General features: G+C 42.3%; 2 protein-coding genes across 16 annotated transcripts in view; one reads left to right on the forward strand and one right to left on the reverse strand.

Annotated features, from left to right (window-relative positions):
* The window catches only part of SDCCAG8 (SHH signaling and ciliogenesis regulator SDCCAG8), a 231,402-nt gene extending 222,858 nt beyond the window's left edge, over positions 1 to 8,544 (forward strand). For all 9 annotated transcript variants that reach the window (XM_053301744.1, XM_053301752.1, XM_053301670.1 and 6 more), the window contains one exon: positions 6,052 to 8,544. In XM_053301744.1, the coding sequence (XP_053157719.1) occupies positions 6,052 to 6,060 (9 nt within the window). In that variant the 3' untranslated portion in view covers positions 6,061 to 8,544. The remainder of the gene's footprint in view (positions 1 to 6,051) is intronic.
* The window catches only part of AKT3 (AKT serine/threonine kinase 3), a 357,028-nt gene that overhangs the window by 27,246 nt on the left and 305,271 nt on the right, over positions 1 to 24,511 (reverse strand). For 6 of the 7 annotated variants that reach the window (XM_053301802.1, XM_053301817.1, XM_053301762.1 and 3 more), the window contains one exon: positions 10,206 to 17,127. The exons of the other annotated variant lie outside the window; for it this stretch is intronic. In XM_053301802.1, coding sequence (XP_053157777.1) covers positions 17,042 to 17,127 — 86 coding nt within the window. In that variant the 3' untranslated portion in view covers positions 10,206 to 17,041. Of the gene's footprint in view, positions 1 to 10,205; positions 17,128 to 24,511 lie in introns of those variants that run through there. 7 annotated transcript variants of the gene reach the window in all.

The raw sequence follows: 24,511 nt of genomic DNA on the forward strand, positions 1-24,511 counted from the left end.
CCCCCCACTGGCGCTGTGCTCCAAACCACTGGTGCAGGGCTGTAGCGTACCTCTCTGCAGCCCTGGTCAGCATCATACTGGAAGTGGCCAGTGTATGTGTGTGCCATGTTAGCCCCAGGAGTATGTTAAGCCCAGAGGAAGAGAGGCAGAGGTGCAAGCATAGGCAGCCCCAGTCCCTTACCATGGTTAAGAGATCAGGAAATGTACCAAGCCTAAGAGGCAAACATGTGAACTGGCTCCTAGATCATATTTCTGGAGCTACAGTCAGGGCCAGCTCAAGCCATTGGCCAGATTGGCCTGGACAAGGGGCATCAAGGGTTCATGGGCATCAAAAAGAACCAAGCAGACCTCTATCATCTCACTCCACAACATCTAACAGACCCTTCCTTCACCAGTTTCCTCATCTTATCTGACACAGCAGATAGGGCCACTTTGCATCTCACCACCCAGAGGGAAGGGAATTAGAATACTCTTTGAACTTGGGACAGGTGTGAGCTTGCCCCCTTCCTCGTGGCTTCAGAGCTAGAGGACAAAGTCCTGGCCAGTGTTCCCCCTTTTTCATTGGCAAGTGGATATTCCACTGGGAGAAGCTGTAGAGATTAATGCTCTCTCAGCCAAGGACCTGCCTTCTGACAACTAAGGTAAAGCTCAGTGCTAGTCAGTTAGTAAATGCTTTTTGTATTTTCTTTTGAATTCCTGTGTGTCTTTCTTTGTTTCCAATTTCAACCTACTTTCTCCCAGTTCCTTATCCTGTGTGCAACCCTTATTTCTTAATAAAGTTCAGATACTTAGAAGTGGCTTCAGTTTGATTTAACAGGTTCTGGGGTTACTTGCAAAACTCTTCCCCATGTGCCTTGTAAGGTCATATGCTACTGTCGAGTTTTCAGAATAATATCTTGTTGTCTAGAGCTGGGTTGTGTGGACTCTGGATGTACAGTGCCTGTAAATCCCAGGCCAGATAGTTCTAGGTTGTTGAAGCAGTGTCTAAGCCTGGTTAGTGGCTTAGATCAGTCTTCAACTGGTGGCAGCCTACCTTGAAGGAGCGGCATGCTCCTAGATTTGGGATCAGAGCAATCTCTCTACTGAGGGTAGATCCCAGGAAAGCACAGATTCACCCATTTCATCACAATTGGCGGGCAGTGGGTGGGATCGATCGAAATTGAATTGTTTTGCAAGAACTTTCTAGAAGCTGACTGAGAGCCAGAACTAGGTTGCACAGAGAAGATGGAAAGGAGTAAATACACAGATTAATGCGATTTCTATTCGGTTTTAGTCAGAGTATTAAGAGTCAGTTTGGAGGATTCAGTAAAGTGCAGACCCTTGCTGGGGCCCTTCCTGAGCAAGCCACCGCATCGGCTAGACGGGCCCCAGAAGCTGCCCGACCTCAAATGAATTGAACAACCCCAACAAGACTTCCTTGTGGGTGTTCTCATCACAAATTAAAATGCCATTCCCAGGGGCGTAGCAAGGTTGGAGTGGGCCCAGAGACAAGATTTTAAAATACCCCCCTGCCCGAAGCTCAGCTCATGAAGTAAAGAAATCTTAAATGAGGCAGAATAGTGGTAACAAAAAGCATAGTTGTGTGTGTGTGTGTAACTAACTAATGTGCCACAATAGAACGTTATCCTAAATTATTTTTAAAAAGGTTTTGTAAGTTGTGGACGATGCAAGTCATTTAACGGTACTCGAGAAAGACATGCTGTTCTGGTAGCTCCAGGTCTTAACACTCACATCAATTTCGGAGGATGAAGACAACTGAAGGAAGCCCAGGCGGGTGTGCGGCTGGGGGAGTTAGTCATGTAACTTTTCCTCTGGGCCCCCCCCAAGGCAGTGGGCCCCCAGACAACTGTCTCCCCTTGCCCTATTATAGTCACACCCCTGGCCATTCCTGCCAAGCAGCAGGAAAGCATAATTATAAATGGAAAGGGGATGGAGAGATTCTGGCGCTGACATTACCTCCATGCATGAAGGCCTTGTAAGATCAGAGATGATTATGCCTGAGAGAAGTTGGGCAGTTAAACCCTTTGAAAGTGCAGTGGTGCAAGTCCCACTTGCCACGATTTGCCTAAAGTACTGGGACTGGGAGGGTTACTGTGCACAAGGATTTACAAACTCCTGTTTTGATTGGAAATTATCTGAGCAACCACGTTGCCCGACATCCCTATGTCGGTGTGGTCACATGCAGCCAGGCTCAAGCAAGCTCTAATGAGATGGCACCTAGGGATCCAGAAGCCCTGCTCGCAGACCCACTAAACCTCATTGAGGACCAGCCACTTGCATCGCTCAAGTACCAGTGATGCCATGCAAAAAGAAAAAGTGGTGCCCAGGGTTCACCCAGAGACCAATCCAGTAGTGGAACAAGAGGATCTTACTGTCCAGATCTTGCCCAGTTGGGGAGCAGAGGAACTCAGTGCAGCCAGCCCAGAAAATGCAATGTGACGTCTGCTTGGGGCGAGAGAGAAAGAGAAGGAATAAAGTACTGGATGAAGCACAGAAGGATCAGTAGCTCAACCTACCAAGGAGGTTTGTGAGGGTGAACAGGGACTGGGGTGGCTGCTGTGCTATCCCTAGCAGCAGCAGCAATGGCAGAAGGTAAATGCCTGGCTTTTCTGGAGCACAGCACTTGGCCAGCAGCTCTCAACCTTCTCTATCTGTACAATGAATACTTATATACTGCTTTTCAACAAAAATTTCCCAAAGAGAAACCGCGTTGGGAACTTTGGTTGAAAAGTGGTATAGAAATATTCCTCATATGTGTATGGAGTGCAGAGACTGGCTCTGCTGCGAGAGGTGGTGGCATCATCAGGGGGTGGGGCTTGGTGACATCAGATACAGGGGCATGGCTTGCGGGCACCAGGGGCTACTTTGGTCGAGGACACCAAAACCCCTTGAGCTGGCCCTGGCTACAGTATGTTTGGGGAAGGATGTGTCCAGTGGCAAAGCAACAACCTCTGGATTGCATGCCATGGTTCAACATACCAGTTTTTACCAGCAATAATTTATATAGAGCCACCTATGTGCATGGCACTGTACACAGAAAGAGAAAAAACATGTCCCTGTCCCAAGAGGCCCATAATCGAAAATCAACACAAAGGAAACAAGAGGCAGGGCTAGATGGGGAAAATGTGTGATTGTTTCACTTATGCTTCCTTAGGCTTGGTTACAGGACTAAGGAAGTGGGTCAAAGTCTTCATGGAAAGAGTGGGTTTTGAGGTGGTTCTAGGCATAAAGAGCAGAGGCATTTGACGGGGCAGAATGCCTTCTTATGGCTGAAGATGATGGAGCTGGTTATGCAAAGGCTATAAAGAGGAAGGGATGTGTTGGGATATGAGAGCAGAGAGATAGGCAGGGGGGTAAGGCCATTGAGGGCTGGTGAGTTGGATGACATGCTAGATGCAGGAACAGACAGGAAACCAGGATAGAGATTTAAGGAGGGGGACATAGACTTTTTGACAAGAGAGGTGAAGCAAAGTGCTGGAGAGAGATGAGAGAATTGAAACAAGACAAGGAAGGAAGTCCAGAGAACATACAATAACAGTAGTTGAGAGAGATGGCCACAACATGGACCAGAGTTTCTGCCAAAGGAACAGAGGGAGGGCTGTATTAGTCTAATAATTGTAAAAGGAGTAAAGAGTTGGCAATGGATTGAATGTGAGGGGCAAAGGACAGAGAGGAGTCAAAAAGAAAGCGGAGGCTATGTGCCTATATGCCTGTTCAACAGGGTGGGTGGGTGGTGATGCCAGTGGAGAAGAGTCAACAAAGAAAGGCAGGCTTGGGGGGAAAGAGAAGGAGTTTGATCTTGGATGTATTGGCTGACGTGAGGAGGAAAATTACTCAAAGTAGTCCCATTGACATTAAAAGGACAAGTTAGGCATTTCCTAACTACTGTAGTCCTTTGCTTTTCAAGAGGCAGCCACTGGTTCTGAACAGTACTGGGGCTGCTTACAAATCGGTAGCAATGCCAGGGTGGAGCATTACAGCAATGGTGGGTTGTGTATCATGTTGGCTACCATTTGCAGCGATTAATAACATTGCTTTATAAATGTCACCTACAAGATATGGTTTTATAAGTTATCAGTGGAAATTGTGGATACTAAACAGGGCTCATTATCAAAGCTCAGGCCCTCAATTTTTTACAGATGTTTTAGTACATGGATTTATAATGTATCTGCTCTGCATGTTGATTACCAAGGCAATAATTTCATTCCACCCTTATAAATATGTAATAAATATTTATTAAATACATATTTTTAAAAAGTTTCTTAACGTTATCTACCCTAAGCCCTCAGCAATAGGGTAGGTCTAAAAAGCAAAACAAACAAATAAATAAAGTTGTACATGTGTGACAGAAGCAAATAGAATAGATGTAACACTACGTCATTTTATTAAAAAAAAAAAAAAAACAAACCCTGGCCAATGCAAACAGCTATTCAATCATTAGAGTTCTCTGACATATTATTATTGTTTAAAAATCTAAAGCTTAGTTTCCATATATGCATTTTAAGGGGAACAGCTATCAACTATCCCTCCCTCCAGTCACTGATACTTTTTATTATAATAAATACTGACTTATTCAGAATTGACCACATGTAGCTAAGGCACATTCTCACCAGAGTTAAGGTAGTCCTATTGATTTTCAAGGGGAACGTTAAGCAATAAACATATTTGTCTTCCTCCTATTACCCAACTCTGTCATGTTGCTTCCTTCAATAACTGACTCTCACCTCATCTAATCTTTCCTCCCCCCTCCACCTCTTTATAATCACTTTATAATCACATTTGCCTTCTAACCACTACTATGATACTAGCTTCCTAACACTCATCAGTTACATTTCTCATACCTTGATTTTGCCTTACATGTGCTATGACAAAAGTAAGCGTATCTACACAAACTTTCCTTTTTCTGTCACTTCTGAGCTGTCACCATCATCCTTGTTTGCCAAATTCAGTCTTTGATTACTTCCTTTTTTTTGGCCCTCTCATTCTACTGTTAAACAGTCTATGTTTCCTTTACACCACATTGCTAAAATGTTCCCTTTCCTCTTCATCTCCACCAAGGGATGCTTCACATATACTGCAGGCACTGGCTGACGTCCAAACTTACCCTGTGCCAATGCACCAGGGTTGGTGGACCCTCAAGGATACACTTTTGGAAGCTGCAAAGGGAAGGAGGTATTACTGAAGACTGTGCCCCCACCTTGCACTAATATGTGTATTTTAAGAGGGACAGCTACACACTATCCATGCCTCCAATCCTTAAAGTGATCTTCTACTATAATATATCCTGGACGCAGTCAGTGCAGGGTTAGATGGGATGTTGGCCATTGAATGATGAGCCTGTGTCATGGTGACGAACATGAGTGCAAGATCACAGACTAATCACTACAAACAGAATTTTCATATCACAATGCCAAATCCAAACACCATAGTTCAGTTGATATGAGGGAAAGCAATGTACATCAATGTGTGAACCACCTACAAGATTTCTGTTTATGTCTCATGTTACTTCACACTTTAATTACTATACACTCTTTCTTACTGGACTTCTTTATTTCCATATTGATTGTATCAGTTCTGACCAGACCTCTGTGGCTGGGATTCTCCATATCTTTAGTCACTGAAAAAGCATCCAACTACTCTTCTGTTGTTTTCACTTATTTTTCCAAATGTTTTCTCTTCCTAGCTAATATATTTTTTCAAGATTGTATACATCACGTTCACATTCAAGTTCAGATGTGGAGCCCCCATATTGGCACAGATTCCAAAAAGATAGCCACATAAAAATAGCAACCCTCTGTTGCTATTTTTGTATTGAAACCATTCAATATCTGGAAGGCACATGATGATGATGCACAACCTTAATGAAATTGAATTTGGTCAATGCCTGAATGGGAGACTACTTGGTAACTATATGTACATACACCACTTTGAGTTCTATTGAAGAAAGGCAGGGTATAAAATAAAATACATAGGGTTTTGACAGAGGTTGAGGAATTTGTGAAGATCAACATTCTTTAACACTGTTATTTAATCTTCATGTTTTCTTTGCAGGTTGCCTAGTTAGTTTCATAACCTTATGAAATTGAAGGAGATAATGCCAAAGACACCAATGTCTTTAACCTGATCAGTGAAGCCATTCTGAAGGCTGGCATAGAGAAATAAATCTACATCTTTGGACTGGTCATTTATGCATCCTCTGTCAAAATCAAGATGGTAGTGAGCTATGTTGCCCAGCAAATGACATATGTGAGGCATCACATGATGCAGGTCATTCTATCTTGACCAGCTGTAAGACAGAATTTTAAAATATCTGTGTGCCACCCAGAAATGGATCTGCAGAACTTTTACAAGGGCCATAAATTGAAAACAAAGAAAAGCAAAGTGATATAAAAATGTGCATTTCTGTACAACTCTACTAAGCTGGAAAGCTCATGAAAAAGAAAACAGGTTCCATTGTGAGGAACAGCCAAATCGACAGACAATAAAACATGATCTTTTTTCTGCAAACATTCATCTTCATATCACATACATTTTAATGCATACATAAAATGCATTATTAAATTTTACAGATTTTTATGTAGACAAGAAGATCTAACTATATGTGACTGAACAGCAAAATACTTGGAACTGAGGTCATTAAGCATCCTCTGTCTAAGCTAAGTTCTTGTGATATGATAGAACCGGAAGTGAAAAGTGATACAAATTGTTTGGTTACCTTTCCAAGTCCAGGGCAAATGACTTGGTGAGGAAGACCAGAACTGTTCAGCTATATGAGGTAGCTTTTGCAGAGTTAGTAAGTCTGTATAGACAGCATTATGAGAAGAATGGATGAAATGTATTAATGCAGAATGGAGAACTTAAGTAAAACAGACAAGCTTGGATCTCACAACTATTGGAGAGCAACAGTGAAGATCCACAGATGTACATTCATCCACACTATGTGAAAGGATACCTCTCACCCTTTCCGCAGATGACAGTGAAGCTCTGAGGAAGAAAGTACTTATTGATCACTGACAAAAATGTTGACAACACAGTGAAGTAACCTTACAAAGATTGTTATGTAAAAGCCAACTTCTCCCCTGCCCCCCACCCAATGGACCAACACGGCTCTCTGAATTTTGAAGATGTACTAGCTCTGATTTAAGCTGCAAAAATGATTAGGGACAGGAGACAGCTGAGCATACTAACACTTTTAATTGACAATTTGAGAATGGCTGTCAAATTATATCTCCGCCCCAAGTACTACTTTCTGTTGTGAATATGATTCTTTATGAAGCATGCATCAACAATTATTTCACAGATTTATATCCCACCCTTTGAAGCTAAGCTTCCACACGGTGCCATCCACAACAAAGAAAACACAATAAAATTAATGATAGAAACTATAGAAAAGAGCAGAGACAGTACAGTAAAAATATTAAAATTCAGAAAGCCTCAGTTAAATATCTTGCAGAAAAGCAGAGTTGTCAAAGCTCACTGGAAAATAGGAAGGAAAGAATCACTAAAAAAAAAAAAAAGTTCTGTCCCTGGTACTCCTCAATCAAACCTGAGATAATGGGCCAGAGAGCAAGTCTTGATATCTTGATTTTAAGGCTCAGGCAGGATCATATGGGCATAGGTGGTCCTTAAGCTAACCAAGTCTCCAACTGTTCAGAACCTTTAATGTTAAAACCAGCATTATTGCTCAGCCAGCTCTCACATGATCACAACCTTTTTATTTTTCCAAGTGTTAAGTACAATGGGACACCAGACCATCAAAGCATCTCCTTTGCCAGCAAATTTCAGAGTTTCAGTATATGGCAAAATGAAGTGTGGTAACATTACATTACCTGGGCCTCTCAATCTCATATATGCATGTGCTGGAAATATCATTTTCACTACTTCCAGTGTGCAAACCTTCAGTCTTTGGAGAGAGAAACTTATTTGTCCAGCAAAGAAATTTTGACAGTGGCAGCACGGGACAACGCTGATCACAACCCAAGCAAGTGAAACATCTGGAAGTTTCTTCAATGACTAACACATCTGTATCACAGCAAGAAACTTCCCAAATGTTATGTAATTGCGAGATCAGTAGTGCTAGACACAATTCACATTCACTAATAGAGTGTACCTGAGCTTCTTATTACATTTGATGTAGTCAGACTAGCATTGCTAAAACACAAAGAAGGTTCTCTGAGTGATCAATGACAGCAGAATGTCTAAAGAAGGATGGTGGAGTGGTGAGGGAAAGCATGGCTTTATTCATGATAAAATTTTCAGAAAAGTTATTTTGATTTGAACTCTGCTCTTTCTCTATAAAGATATTTCCTATATTACTGCATATTATATCCTGATTTAGGATGTTGATTTTAATTACTCCAAGGATTCCTCTCCAGCCAAAAGGATTTACATGTATAAAAAGATTTTTGGTTTCCCATTGTTTTACTAAGTTGAAGCTCTGTATATTATGTAACTTGTTTATGTATTTTACTGTTTATGTAGAAATATGACATATTACATTAGAATAATTGTGTAAAAATACATAAACCTGCTTGTTCTACTCAATGAATTTTATTGTTCTACTTAATGAATTTTAATGGTCATAAACTTGATTCCTTTACCCCACAAACTATAGAAACATCATATTCTCATACTGTATCATATTTTTGTTGGGAGAAAAAAAATATGGTTGCTGTATAGGCAAATGAATCAGTATTTATTTGATTCAGGAACCACCTCTGTGCTTTTAAGAACTCCCTAATTTGAATATGGGGGGACATAAGTGTTTTTAAAAGCATACAGCACTGCTTCTCCCTTGCCACCAGAAGTAAAAATAAAGCAACCTGCTTCCTGCCCAAGTCCTTTAAGTGTCTGGGTCAGGGAAGTGGCAGTGGGGGCCCAAAGTGAAGATTCAATAGTTGAACTGGGGCCAATTCAAATTGGCCCCAGTTCAGCTGATGAGACCAGAACTAGACTTAAATTTGATTCTGGTTTAATTGAGTCAATTCAGTCTGGCCCCAATCTGATCATCAAATCTCCAAACACCCCTACTGCTACACAATAATTTGTGCATTTTCCAAGATGGCTCCACATCTGAAATTGAATGTATATCTACACTCCTGAAAAAGAAGACATCACGATTTGCAGCTTTCTTACAGTAATCTGTCATCTTAATTCCTTATTCTTCTCTAAATGCCCATCATGAACCTTTGTTGTTCATCATATAATGTCATTTTAAAACTTTCTCTGCCCTTTTACACCTTGAATTTCATTCTAAAATAAACTTTTATGCTCTTGCCATTTCGTTTATCCCTTTTAAAAACCTGTCTCTTCCTTACCCATATCCTAGATTTCCAATTTTCATGTTCCTTCTTAGCAATCCTCTCTACAAACCCTGTATCTCACTCTTCCTTCTGACGCCTGTATCCTTTCCCCTCAATTTTTTAAAGACCGAGTCCTCTGGAAAGTGAGTACCTTACACATAACTTGCATTTTAAAATTGTTTCTAGTTATGGTTGCCAACATATTGCACAATGTGGCGTCTCTTATCATGCTGCATCCTGGGGCTGCTACAGAGGCAGAACACAGCTTCAACATTAGTAAGATCAGGCAGCTTCAATACTAGTAAGATCAGGCAGCACTTTAGCAGTTTCTCCTGTTCACAACAATGGGGGAAAGTGCAGGAACGCTGCGCTGCCAAATGCAACCGCCCAGTCTTACCACTGTTGGGACAGTGTTCTGACGCTGCAGCAGCCCCAGGTACAGCATTTCAGAGGCATAACACTGTGCATCATGGGGACCAGTATTTTCAGCCCTATCTGAAAGAAGGAATCTCCATATAGGAGAGCATCCATTTAGAGTGATTTTGCAATAGTTTATACGAATATTTGAAATCAGCTGAAAATGCACATGCTTTATCTAGCTTTTTATCACCTGTGTGATTGGGAAAACATATAGATTGTTAGAATAAAGTTCAGTATTACCCTTTTAGGACCTCTTTTATATGAGCTGCATATTAGAATTCATACTTTTCTAAACTGTACCACAAACACTTTATCTGCAATAATTTGCAATTACAAAGATATTGCTTTATTATTTACCATTTTCATGGGATAAATAGCTGCTTTTATCTAAACAATCATTGATAAGACTAAAAACTCCTTTATGGCAACCTTTATGCACATGCTTGCACCTTTGAACAAAAGCAACAACAATAAACACATAAGTAGCAGATTGACATAGTGCTTTATTTAAGCTGTCTGTACGAAGGAAAATAATGTGCATCCCTATCATATACGTGTAAAAATACTAAGGATGTACAGTGTACAAAACGGTTGTAGTTATTTCACATCCTTGTGGGTCATATACTTAAGGAAATAAACAGTTTAAGTATGACCAACAGTAATACGGTTTCTTGGGTTTGTAGTGTCTGCTTAATATCCTTAACCATATGACTAGATCTGTCATGGGTCTAATGAAAGAACTAGCAAGGTCAAGAAATTTGACAAACTCTAAAGCTACAGGGAGGTAATTCAATTACCAATTTAGAGTTTTTATTTAAATAAATACTTTACATTTCATGCTTGCCTGTAATGCACTACCAGGAGCAAGATAAGGAAATTCTACTCTAGACAGTACAAACAGTAGCAGCAAAGTGTGTACATTGAGGTGTAATATAGAGACCCTGCAGTTAGTAAGGAAAAAACCTTACGTTTGTACTCTAGGAGAAGCACATGGCCCGTGCAAGAACTGCCAGCTTCAAGAAGCAAACAAAAAAGGTGGGAAATTACAAAACAATACTGGAATAGATGCTCTGTAATTAGCAGAAATGTGTTGGAAGAATCGTTAGTGTAGAAAGCAAAGCTGTGTGCAAAACTGCCAAAATATAAACAGAAATGACCTATTTCCTCAAAGATGGCTGCAGTACAAGAGGGCACATGGCATATCCTGGAAGCCAGTACAAGCTGGAGTCAACAAGTCTGAAATATACTCTGTTAAAAAAACAAAAACAAAACTCCTCTCAGGTTCTAGCCTAACTCAGAGGAAGCTGTGGGGAAGCAGAAGAGAAGCTGCATGAACATCTCTCAGCCACAGCTTTATGATTTACTACAATGTTGGGAGCCTAGATTGAAGAGACTGAGCTCCAAGCAAACAGGGGTCATTCCATGTAGGGACATGAGCTCAAGTGTCCTTTTTCTTTTATGTCTAATTTCAAAGGTTTGCCTTTAAATGTTACATCTTGCTACATAGTTGTACAAGCAACAATACCAAAGTAAATGCTGGTAGCTGACAAAACAGCAGGCCACTTTTAATTTTTCTACTCATAAGACAACACGAGTTACTATTGCAATAACATGAGTTAACTTGTCCCCCCCACCCACAATTTGTAGCAATGTTAAATATTGATAATTTCTTTTCCAATTATGTGGACCCTTCCTGACAGAACAAAAATATTCAGAGCAGTACTCTAATTTTGAATTTAAAATGGTAAAGCTTATTCTTTCATGTTCGGGGAGCATGTGTAATTCAAATGTGTATTAGAAAGGTAGAGCAGTGTTATTTGATTTGGATCAAATCAGTGGTCCACATTTCTGTGGTGTTGCCCTCTGTCGTATGGGTTGTATATGGGTGCTCCTGCACCCCTCTCCCCCAGCTCGCATGTCCAGCACTTCTGATCAGTGAATATAATGTTAATACAGTGTATTCATATATTGGCCAAGTTAGGTATCATTTGAAAGCCCTTTCTTCTTATGAAATAATGCAAAGAAAGTCCAAGTGAAGGCAGCAGGACTATTATGTTCTCTATAATTCCATGACAGATACTGAAATTTGATAGAACAATGTCTATATGCTATTATTTAAAATATTTCACATTTTGCATGGTCTTCCTGACACTATGGACTGGTTCAGATAAAAGCCTCACACATTTAAATGCTAAACAAGCCTGCCTTCCTCTCTTGAACACTAGGGGAGAATGAAAGCTTTTCCTTTCACTTCAAAACAAACTGTAGTTTCATATTACAGACAAACTTAGGAACTGTGACTTGTTAATTAACTAGATTCAAACAAGCTAGAATTATCAACCATAGTTTGTTCCTGGTTTGATATCCTGCCTTGCTCTAATTCTAGTTAGTTAACAAACTGCAGTTTCTCAGGTATGTACGTAGCATGGAACTGTGTTTCATTTATAGTGCAAGCAAAAGCTGTCACACTTCTCCCATGGAAGAGAGAAGGTGATGGGAGAATGCATGAACCCATGGCTCTCTTAGGCTTGCTCATGTAACACTGAGCCATGGCTTAGTGCAATGTTTGAACCAGGCCTATGAGGCATTCAGCACAGCAGTTACAGATTGAATGGGTGGCTGGCTGAGGTACAAGCGCTTGACAAACCAGAAGCTATTTGCAAATCTCAAGGCAACAAAAACTTCCACTTTTAGACTACAGGGGAAATACTGGCACTATGATAAAGTCTGCCTATGTTTCACATGATGCAAAGGTGTAAATAAAGAACACTACCAAAAAGAAACATGGTATTGTGTCTTGGTATTCAGTGCAGAATTACTGGCTGACATTCTCTGCAGGGCCACGAACCCAGAAACAGCCCTACAGAGGCACAAAATAACATGAAATTAACTGCTCTATTACTTCCTCCCAGTGGTCATGGAAGTGGTAAAGGTAAAGTTGTGCCGTCGAGTCATTGTCGACTCCTGGTGACCACAGAGCCCTGTGGTTGTCTTTGGTAGAATACAGGAGGGGTTTACCATTGCCATCTCCCACGCAGTCTGAAGATGATGCCTTTCAGCATCTTCCTATATCGCTGCTGCCTGAGATCGGTGTTTCCAATAGTCTGGGAAACATACCAGTGGGGATTCAAACCAGCAACCTCTTGCTCCCTAGGCAAGTTACTTCCCTGCTGCACCATTAGGTGGCTAGTGAGATTATAGGAGTTTGAAACTCCTATAATCTGGCCCTGAGGGGCAGCTGTTTGATCTTCATGGACAGATTCCAGGAGTGAAAAACCATCTGCTACAGATAAATAATATAGAGCAGTAAAGCTCATGTCTTTTTGCATCTCTGCAGGGCTACTTCTGGTTTTGTAGCCCTGCAGAGAGTGTCAGCCAGTGTGACTATATACAGAAGGTCCCAAGTTCAATCCCTGACATCTCCAGACAGAGCTGGGGAAAATTCCTTCCTGAAACCTTGGAGAGTTGCTGCCGCCAGTCAGTGCAGACAATACTAGTGGGTGGACCAATGGACTGATTTTCCTAATGCCACAGTGAAGTCTGTGCCACAGAGATAAAGAAATGGTATTTTGTCTTCAATACCACAGAAACATGTGTTACCACATTATGGACTCCCCACCCCCACACAAGACACCAATATTTAAGAGCTTCCTGTAATACTATCCTAGATTACTAGAAAATGTATGTTTGTGTGCATCTGATCTGCATCTGAAATTATCCTTGCTCTGGAGGTGCCAGGAACCACAGAAAGAGTAACATTTTAACATCTTAAATGCCCCGGAGGCATTCATATGCTATTTATCATTTAAAGACTAACATTATGATATTGGGCAAAACATAACTGGTGATTGGAAGCAAACAGAGAAAAACAAGTAGCAAACAGAGAAAACTGCATGTGATCAGGAGGTCAAACTATCATGCAGTAGAAAGAGCTGTCAGATTACACCTAATAACCCAGTTGTTATATTAATGTCCACTGGAAAAGGAGCTGGAGGCAACCACGTAAGACAAACTATGCACCCTATTACAGTGCAGGGAGCAACTGCAACAAAACTGTTTTGTCCATATGATTTGTCCATATTAAAGAACACTTCCAGTTCACAAAATGAAAGCTTACTACATGATGTTCCCAGCCAATGTGTCACCAGTTCTGAAATCAATCAGGTGTAGTCACAAGTACACTGATTGGCTCATACTGCTGTTGTAGGCATCTAAGGAAGCCATGGCAGTCCCGTTCAGTGTTCCCTGTAACAGGGATTTCCAGATGTTGATTACAGCTCCCAGAATCCCCAGCTGCCATGGCCTTTGACCAAGGATTCTGAGAATTGTAGTTAACAACATCCGGGAATCCCTGTTACAGGGAACACTGAATCTGTGCAAGAGTGCATATATTTAAACTTGTGCCCCTACACGCTGGAAGTGCAACTTACATCCTTAAGTGCTGGTGCACAACTTTAAATATGTGTGACCTTGCCCTCACAGCAGTATGGGCCAATCAGAAATGATTTGGGCCACTATCTTTTTTAACCTGGTCAAAAGAATGGGAATTCTATCTGAAGGTGTATATTAACTCGTGTGGCCAATATATATCAAAATTTAGATTGTAGAATGTATTCTTATACTTGTCCAATGTAAAGTAGGATTCCATGGAATGACCCCCCTCATCTCAATTAATTATTGCATGGTTTTCAAACAGTTCACTAACAGCTTCTATAAAATAGTATTCTAATACTGAAATATAATAGCTTGATAATTTTATTATATCTAAAAGGATGTTTCTATTGATAGGGGCCAGCTAAAATAGAACTGTCATAAACTGCAGCCCAGCCTAATTCGGACATGTTTTAAGCCATGGAGGGGCACATTTGTTCAAGTTCTTCAAGACTGATCCATGTGCAGATCCCATGCTTGCAATGGCATTATGTGGGGAAGGGGAAACCACGCTAGCACCAGGGCTGTGCATGCCCTGCTCCTTACTAGATCAGGCAAGCACAGATCCAACTAACAGATTGTTGTAGGTCTTAAGAATCCACTGAGTGCTAATCATTTGCTTGGAGAGTGGGATTAGTGAGCTTTTCCGTCTCCCTCCCCACACTAAAGAATAACTAATGCTTTACGACTGATAGCGCAGTTCATTGGGTGAGTGAACAGATCCTTAAATATCAGATACTTTGTATTGGGACCATAGTGAATATGTGATCACTTTTAATATACTGGGGCACTGCTCATAAACTAAAGTTTGGTCTAGCCCCTGAGTCAGTCTAATAGCCCCATACTATGTCAGTGGCACAATATCTAACAAGAAGTGCTGTAGTTTTATTCTGAATTCTTTCATCTCAAGCGGTTTAGACTAATCATGACCTGTCATGGTGCAAAGATACGATGAAATCTACTTTGCTTATGGAAAGTATGTGTTTGTCTTAGCTGCCTTAATAAAATGCCCACATGCCTCTTAACAACCCCAGTATGTTCCACTGCCTGCAGTGGTTTTCATTTGAGGGTATCTAAATTTTCAGCATCAAGAGGCGGAGACATACGCATGTAAATATTATTTTCTTCTCAAAAGTCATGTACACATTCATACACAGCAATCATAATACTTGGCTAAATCACAGTTTGTTACAGGAGTTGAAAATATAGTGAAGCCAAGATACTTCCATGATAATCTCATGGAGTCGCATTCTGTGATGTCATTGCCACTGGCATGCCCTGTTATTACATTTACTGGCTCATTTGGAAAATCCCAACTCCCAGCACCAAAGGCTGTATTACAGATTCCCTTCCCTCCATGTGTTTATTTTTTAAATTACGCAATTAAAAAATTCAGAAATTCTGTTTAATAAATATTATGGGAAAGATAATTCAATTCACTGACAATGTTATGTCTGTCATGGCCAGAGATCAAACATCACTTAAAAATGGTGATTCCCAACAATATAATCTATTGTTTGCAACAGCATAATGTGTTGTTTTTATAATCCTTAAGGACATATAAACTTGAATTTCTCAGTGACTCCTATACTACATTCACCTTGAGTAGAGAGTGCACAAATCCTCTGGATACATGGCTTTGGGATTTTCACTTTACCATAATGAAATGTTTCGGCTACAGAAACCCAATTCAAAGTACAAGGTTCACTTTCAGATTCTTGTTAACATTCTTGTCACATGAGAGAAAAAGTGCATTATTTTGTTCAGCTTGTACAGTCCTTCCATACATTACAAAATAAATTGTTGTAAGCTTCTTCTAGGATGTAGCAGCATTTGCAAACATGACACATACGATCGTTGTCACTAAAAAATAAATACTACTGAAGTGTAACAAAAATATTCAGTTAAAACACCTGAAGAAAAAAACTAATCCACAAACTCAAAATTAAAAAAAACAAAAACATTTAAGGCAAACTCCTGTTTACCTTGGTGTACAAATTTTGGTGAAAAGCGATGTTGTTATGCCTGTCTATATTCTTCAGCCACCAAAGGTGATGCATATCAACAAAGAAAAAGAAAAGGATGAGAGAGGTGTTATCTGATGCAAATTATAAGACTTGCATTTCAACTGCTGCTTTTATGCCTTAATTTCTTGCATTTTAAGGGTTCCATTCTCCATAATTGCACATGAATCTGGAAGTCTAAGTGGAGGCCAGGTGATCCCAGCTTTTCTGCTTCTTGTATAGTATCCAACAGTAATTAAAAAATTATATATATATATATTTATATATATATATATTTATATATATATTAACAATGATAAGTCCTTCTCCTGAATGTTTTCATCCAGATGTTAATGACAAATCTGATTCCAGTGATGATATGCCTACCAAAAGCTTTGCATACACACAACACCACCTTCTATGTTTCGCAGTTCTGTCCAGCTCAAACAGATGTGAGGAAACATCATAAACGATGCCATTTTTGACTAGAATTTTGACCTGTCTTCTAGAAGAAGTGAGGAATACATCTCAGAACAACATGTCCTTCATCCTCTGCTCTGAGAAGATAAGAGAAAGATAACCGGCTGTGCACAAAATGCGCCATTGAGAATTTGTCATTTAACATCACAACGGTTTTGGATTGCACTTGCTGTTCCTCTCATGCTGAGACAGTGGACAGCAGCAACAGCAGGGGACCTTAGAGCAATATAAAATGTCATGCAGATAAATCAAAGAGAGTGACTGGGCAGGAAGGGAACTTGTTCAATTTGGAATGATCTCTGAAAGTGCTCTGCTAAATAATAGCAAGTACTGGTGGTGATGTTCAGGAATCATTTTCAGTGAGAAATCTAATATGACTGTGAAGCAGCTGAACAAAACAACAAGCTATTCCCGTCCACTTGCAGAATAGGAAAACTGAGGGAAATGTGGTCGTCTTTCATTGTCCATGCAGTCCATACCATCTTCATCATCTGTGGAAGGGAATTTTGAAGGTAGTCTCAGGAAAATTATTTTGCATATACTTTGTAACATTATTTTACTGTTTAACTTTGCTATGAGTAGTTTTTGCATATACAGGAGAACCTTGTTATTTGCGGGGGTTCCGTTCCGGGGTGTGTGTGTGTGTGTGTGAATTCACGAATAAATGTAAATTGGGGGGTTAGGTTCCCATACCGCCAAAAATTGCCCCCAAAATGACAAAATAGGTCAAATAAAGTGCCCTACCATGCTCCACTGCCTTTAAGGATGCCCCCCCGCCCCCGAGTTGGAAATGGGCCGAAAATTACACACACACCCTGTTTTTCTCAAAGAATGAGCCAATGGCTCCTGAACTAAAAATGGTGGTCAGAAATGACCTCTCGAGTCATTTCCCTCTACCCCCGACCCATGGATACATGGGTTTAACCCCTTTTCTGCCGGGGGCTTTCACATAGACTGAGGTTGGGTGTTCCATTACCAGACTGTGGACACACAAAACTGCAGGTGCTGGACCCATGATTAACGAAGTTCTCTTGTACTGTATTCTAAAATTACTATACACAGTGGCTGTCATCCTGACTAATGTTGTTTGCATGCTCCAAACACCAGAACACATGCAGACACTCTTGCACAAAACCAACATTATTTCATCGCTCTGGAAGTGCTCTGTTAAGAGTGGAAACAGTCTGATGGCCAGGGATGCATTTCCGCTCTAACAGAGTGCTTCCAGATCACAGGGAAAGTTTCAAAATGATTGCATTCTTGTGCGGAAGCATGGGGGCAGGGAGGTGGGGGATGTCACTGAGTCAGGATGTCAGGCAGTAAAACAAATGACCAAAGTTTTGCACAAACAGAACAGGATCTGCAGGTTGCTTACCTGTAACTGGAGTGCTCCTGGTGGTCATCTGTCCAGTCACACAGATGGGCTTCACGCCTGCATGAAGGCGGCTCCGGAACACTCACTCACAAGCTGATCTATCTTTTCTTTCTGCCTTCAGATATGTAGCTAGGCTTCTCCACCATTACACTAGTCAAATGCCCCTCTACCTCCTCCTCAGTTCTAGAGTCCGCCAATTAAGGCTCTGCAGAGGGGCAGGCTGGGTGGGTGTGTGACTGGACAGATGACCACTAGAAGAACTCCAGTTACAGGTAAGCAACCTGCAGTTCTTCTAAGTGGTCTCTGTCCATTACACAAATGGGTGCATAGCAAGATCCAGAACCATGGAGGAGGGGCAGAGCCTGAGACAAGGAACAAATTCCCCAAACCATCCATCAAGGAATCCTGAGCAAAGGAAAAAGGGTGGTTAAGGGAACAAATCCGTTTGGTACTGGTTGTGTGTGTTTTTTAAAAATTATCATGCAAACTAACAATAAACTGAGCAGAATAAACCATAAACGTAGAACTACTTCCATGTATCAGTGAACCATATCATTGAAATACTGCTTGCAAAACAGATTTTCCAATGGCAGCGTCCTGGCAAGTCCTAACATCCAAGGCATAATGTTTGACAAAAGAGGACAGGGAGGCCCACGTAGCTGCTTGGCAGGTTGAAGCCAGGGACAGACCCCTGTCAAAGGCCATAGAAGTGGCCCTACCACTTATATGCCCTAGTAGAATGTGCCTTAACAGCTACTGGGGGAGGCACCCCCAACACCTGGTATGCTAGCTTGATTGCTCGCACAATTCAAGCTGAAGTGGATTGTAAGGAATCCCTCTGGCCCCTATGATGCTGCCCATAAACCACAAACAAGGCCTTAGTGTTCTTGAATGGTGCGGTCTACATAATACGCTAATGATCTTCTGACATCCAGGGCATGCCAACTACGTTCTAGTGGTGTAGTGGGGTCAGGGAAGAAAACCAGCAGAGTAATAGGCTTGGACCCATGAAAGGTTTAAAACACTTTGGGTAGGAACGATACGTCCACCCTTAACACAACTTTTTATCTGTGGAACAAGAGGTACGGGAGGTCGCAGTGTAAAGCCCATAACTCCCCCATTCTCCTTGCTGATGTAATGGTAAACAGAAACACAGTTTTGAGGGTTAATATGCGTAGATCATGTCACCATGGGTGAATAGCTTGCCCATGAGGGAAGAGAGGACAAGCGGCAAGTCCCATGTAAGGGCTACTAGTGGCACATCTGGGTGCACATAAGCCAAGCCCTTTAAAAACTGCTTAACCTCCCTAAGTTCAAACAGGGATGGGCTACAGTCAGCAAAGCCCCTAAAAGCTGAGACCGCCGCCAAATGGACCCTTATAGAAGACATAGTAAGTCCCAACCTTTTCAGATCAAAAAGGTACGGCCATATGTTTGGTATGGTGACATCAGCAGGATTAGAGATCTCTTGTGCAATTATGAACGCCAAAAAGCGTTTCCATTTGGACTTGTAGGAAGTCATGGTAGAAGGCTTCCTACACACCGAGAGGACTTCTTTCAACTCCGTAGTCCAGGTATCAGGATCCTCCACGCTGTCAAGCGGAGTGTGTGAATGCCTGGGTGAAGAATTTGGCCATCTTGTAAGGATAACAACATCGGGGAGAGAGGAAGTCTCATGAACTGACAGCGAGAGAGGTGGAGAAGATGTGGGAACCACAGCCGACGCGGACACCAAGGCACTATCAGTATGCAGTCAGCTGAGTCGAGTTCCAGCTTCTGAAGGATTTGTGTAAGAAGAGGAACTGGAGGGAATATGTAGAAAAGCTTCCCCTTCCAGCACGTCGCAAAGGCATCTCCTGATGACCCTTTCTCCTTGCCTGCTCTGGAGTAGTACTCGTGGCACTGTCGATTCACTTCACTTGCGAAAAGATCCACTTCCAGAAATCCCCACCGATGGAATACGTGGGACATTCGTTGGACAACTTGCATATTCGACTCAACTTGTCCACCAGGAAGTTGTTGAGACCCTTGACATGCACTGCTGTGAGCTCGATGGAGTGAGACAGGGCCCAGTGCCAACAGTCAAGAGCCAGACGAAGACTCTCCTTCAAAAGTGTTGTCATATGAAGGTCTTGCAAGAGATGGTCTGGGGACCTCGCACACAGCAGCCAATTGTCCAAATACAGAAAAATTTGAACACCTCTCTCTTGGAGGTGTCCAACTATGATGATCATGCACTTTGTAAAAACCCTTGGGGCAGAGGAAAGTCCAAAGTGCATCACCCTGAATTGGAATGCATTCTCGCCCACCTGGAATTGAAGGTTCTTCCAGTGTTGCAGGCATATCGAGATGTGGTAGTATGCATCTTCCAAGTCTATCGAAATGAACCACATTGCTTGCGAAAGAAGCAATAGAATCTCTGTGACAGCATTCTGAAGCACTGGTACCGCACATAAGTATTGAGGAGACGTAGATCTAGGATTGGTCTCAGGCCGTCATTTCTCTTTGGGACGGTGAAATAGCGGGAGAAAAGGCCATCACACAGATGTGAGGGGACATGTTCTATTGCCCCTTTCTGTAAGAGGGTGTCTACTTCCTCTTCTAGGATAGGATTTGCTGGTGTAGGTTTTCTGCCTGAGTCTGGTGGTCTTTCCAAAAATTTGATGGCATAGCCGATCCGAATAATGGTAAGGACCCAGGAGTCTGATGTAATACTCTCCCAACAGTCCAGGTATGGTCTCAATCTTGACTCCGTCCAGGGGTAGTCATGCCCTCTTTTGGTAGGCCGTGGACTTAGGCTTCTGCTGACCTTGCTTGACCTTCTGATACTGGCTCTTTTTATATTGCGAATTGTACTGGGCATATTGGGACTGGCGAAAGGACTGGTCATAGGATTGAGACGTTGACTGACGGGGTTGATAAGATCTCTGCACACAACACTGCCTACGAAACCTAGGAGCGGAAGATGTGGATGAGAAGCTCATGGATTTGGCAGTCTTCTGCAGCTTCTGCACTCTTTCCATAGTTTCATCCATTTGAGTCCCAAACAAGGCTAACCCATCAAAGGGTAAGTCTTCAATGTGCATTCTTTCTTCCGTATTCAAGACAGTCAAACGGAGCCAGGCATATCTGCGTAGTGAGACCGACGTGGTGAGAGACCTGGCTGCACAGTCCATAGAGTGCTTAGAGGTATGTAATAGTTGTTTGCTCAGTTCAAATCCTTCCTTCTGTAAGGAGCGGACAGTCTCTTGTTTGGAGCACGGGAGTGACTCCAGATGATCTGATAGTTTCTCCCATATCAGGTGGTTATATCGTGACATAAAAGCCTGGTAGTTTGCTATTCTGATCTGCATAGATGAGCCAGAGTACAAATTCTTACCCATGGAGTCCAATCTGTGCCCCTTCCGATCCATGGGAGTCAACAGCAGCTTATTCTTGGACTTAGTTTGCAGTGCCTCCACAACTACTGAATTCAAGGCAGGATGCTTCCGCATAAACATTGAGTTTTCCGACTGAACTCTGCATAAATTCTCAACTTTCCTATAAGTAGGTGTACCCATAGAAGCCTGCTCCTAGAAACTCTTAGCAATGTCCAGTAAAGCTTGGTTCATCGGGAGCGCTACTAGTTTCAAAGTCCCGTTGGCCAGCACATCAAAAAGGGAGTTGGAAGAGGGTACCACCTCCTCTTGCAATTGTATGCCAAGTGACCTGGCCATCCTTGACATATATGAGGGAAAAGATTTGAAGTCCCCCGATGGAGGAGAGGGGATTACATCACCTTCCCGTTTCCTACGTTTGGAGTCAGGGCTATCCTGATCAGAAGCGGAAGTACTGGAGTCCGAATCCAAGTCTGTAGATGAGTTTGATGACTGCAAAATCTTTTCCGGAGGCATGGGGCCAATCACATCCAAGGCTGGTGCTGTGACAGAGGTCTGAGGAGAGACTATGGCAGGAACGGCTGATTCCTTAGCAGGCACACCGATGGGGGTCGATGTCCTTTGGTAATGAGTTGGCTGTGGAATAGTTTGGGGAACCAAGTCTTGTGATGGCACAGTTGTCAAGGTCTGTCTTTCTATGCAGGTATAGGATGAGTAGGAGGGGCACCAGTATGGAGGAGACCTGCCCCTGGAGAACACATATGTGCTTGATCTTCTTAGGTATGGAGAGTGAGAACTCGATCTATACTCCCATGATCGCTCACGATAGTCTCTGCACCTGTAAACACGGTCCCACAAAGAGCTGCAATAGAACTCTACATCATCCCTCTCCTCTTGGTCACTGACATCAGTAAGAGAGGAGTGATAGTATTTAACAGAATGGTGAGGTGAGTAATAACGTTTCCTTGGTGTGTATGCATAAGAAAAACTGCCATCCCTAGAGTAATCTGACTCCGAATATTCAGCAATGGGGTCATAGTGATACACTCTGTCACTGCAGGCAGACAGCCTGTCATCGGGCACACCTCCAGCTCACTGTGAGAACGGGTACTGAAGAGGAAGGGCGTTTGTTAACTGCGGCTGTGCATTGGTCGGGGACTGTAACAAGCCCTGCTGCGATACCAGGAGCTGTTGTGCTCCTGACTGCTGCTCACTCTGGCCCGTTTTATTCTGTTTCTTCAAGCTCAATTTAACCTGCTTCGATGCCGGGACTGAGCTCTTCTGTGTGAGCATAATGTTTTGAGCATGTGCTGTTTCAGTATGGCTACTCCCATACCTTTTACCACAGTCACTGAATTTGAGTTAGAGGTGCTGGGAGGCTTGGATTTCTTTTTCTTATGCTTCTTGTGTACATGTGATTTCATGTTCGGCTCTCGGGTTGTAGAAGCAGAGTCAACCGGGAGCGGGTTCGATGGCCCGGGTAGGTTCTCCACAGTTTGCTTTGATTCAGGGAGAGTAATCAGCACAGAGGAGGCAGAGGGAGTCCCCAAGGAGTCCCAGACCCTCCAGGTGGAATAACAACCACCTCAGCCACCATAGCAGTCCCCACAGGAGTCTGACTAGACGATTTGCCAGTTTGTTCCATGACGTTCTCAGAAAGAGCTCTTTCCCATAGATGTAAATTTAAACGGGAGGCTCTGTTACACCTCACTTGCTTCAAAAATTTCAAGCAATTTGGGCAAGAGGCAGACAAATGGGTTTCCCCTAAGCAGAAGAGGCAAAAATTATGGCCATCAGAGGACGGGAATGCTGATTTACACTTAAAACAGTGTTTAAAAGCCATTTTGCTGGCCATACACTAAAAATAAGTAAAGTGACTTTCCCCTCAGGGGGCTTTAGGAACATAGGAAACTGCCATATACTGAGTCAGACCATTGGTCTATCTAGCTCAGTATTGTCTTCACAGACTGGCAGCGGCTTCTCCAAGGTTGCAGGCAGGAATCTCTCTCAGCCCTATCTTGGAGAAGCCAGGGAGGGAACTTGAAACCTTCTGCTCTTCCCAGAGCGGCTGCATCCCCTGAGGGGAATATCTTGCAGTGCTCACACATCGAGTCTCCCATTCAGATGCAACCAGGGCAGACCCTGCTTAGCTATGGGGACAAGTCATGCTTGCTACCACAAGACCAGCTCTCCTCTCCTATGTATGGGTATGATGGGAGCCTGAAATTAATAGCATGAAGGAAAGAAATAACGCACAACTGAAAAGAGAGAAGTATAATACTGAGAGGTCAGAAAGAATAAAATCAAAAGAAATAAGGTAATAATAATAAGACTTCAAATTCCTGACAGAAAAGCTTGTGGAATGTCCCAAGAGGATTCTCCTTCAGTGGATGAAAAGGTACTGAGGGGGGGGGGCGCATGTGACTAAGGTGTAAAGCGGGAGGAGCCTAGCTACCTATCTGAAGGCAGAAAGAAAGAAAGATCAGCTTGTGAGAGTTCCGGAGCCTTCTTCACGCAAGCGTGAAGCCCATCTGTGTGATGGACAGAGACCACTTAGAAGAACTTCTTATTTCTTCCAGCGCATAATTATTAACCAGTACTCAAAGGTAAAGGATGATGTACCTCTCTGGCAAGGTTAAGTGAATTACAGTGCTGTAGAAAGAACTTAAAGAGACCACAGGGACAGTGTTGTAGGGACATGGCAAGGTTGGAATGGGTCCAGTGAAGATGCCACTCCCAGTTTCTTTTGCTGCAGATGAAGTGTAAGGGCATGGTGAAAAACAAGATGTTCTTAGCTTGCCTTTCTCTCACTCCAATACAAATGATATCACACACCCAAGGCATGCAAATAGTTTCACACACACACACACTCTTGTGCATGTGCATTACCCTGGCTCAGAATTTTTTTAAAATAATATATACCTACAACCTACATATATACAGAGGGGTTTGTCTTTTCTGAAGCGAAGGTGAGTCCTCCAGTCAGGAGCCAACAGAGTGAGGTATCACCCCTCAGGGGCCCAGGGACATTCCCTGCTTCCATCATGTTGAATTATAGCTATGTCCCTGTAGTGTTGTGTGCTGAAGCCTAATGAAAACTTATGCGGGCTCAACACTACGTTG

Source organism: Hemicordylus capensis, chromosome 1 (genome assembly GCF_027244095.1).
Source record: "Hemicordylus capensis ecotype Gifberg chromosome 1, rHemCap1.1.pri, whole genome shotgun sequence".
Classification (NCBI taxonomy): domain Eukaryota; kingdom Metazoa; phylum Chordata; class Lepidosauria; order Squamata; family Cordylidae; genus Hemicordylus; species Hemicordylus capensis.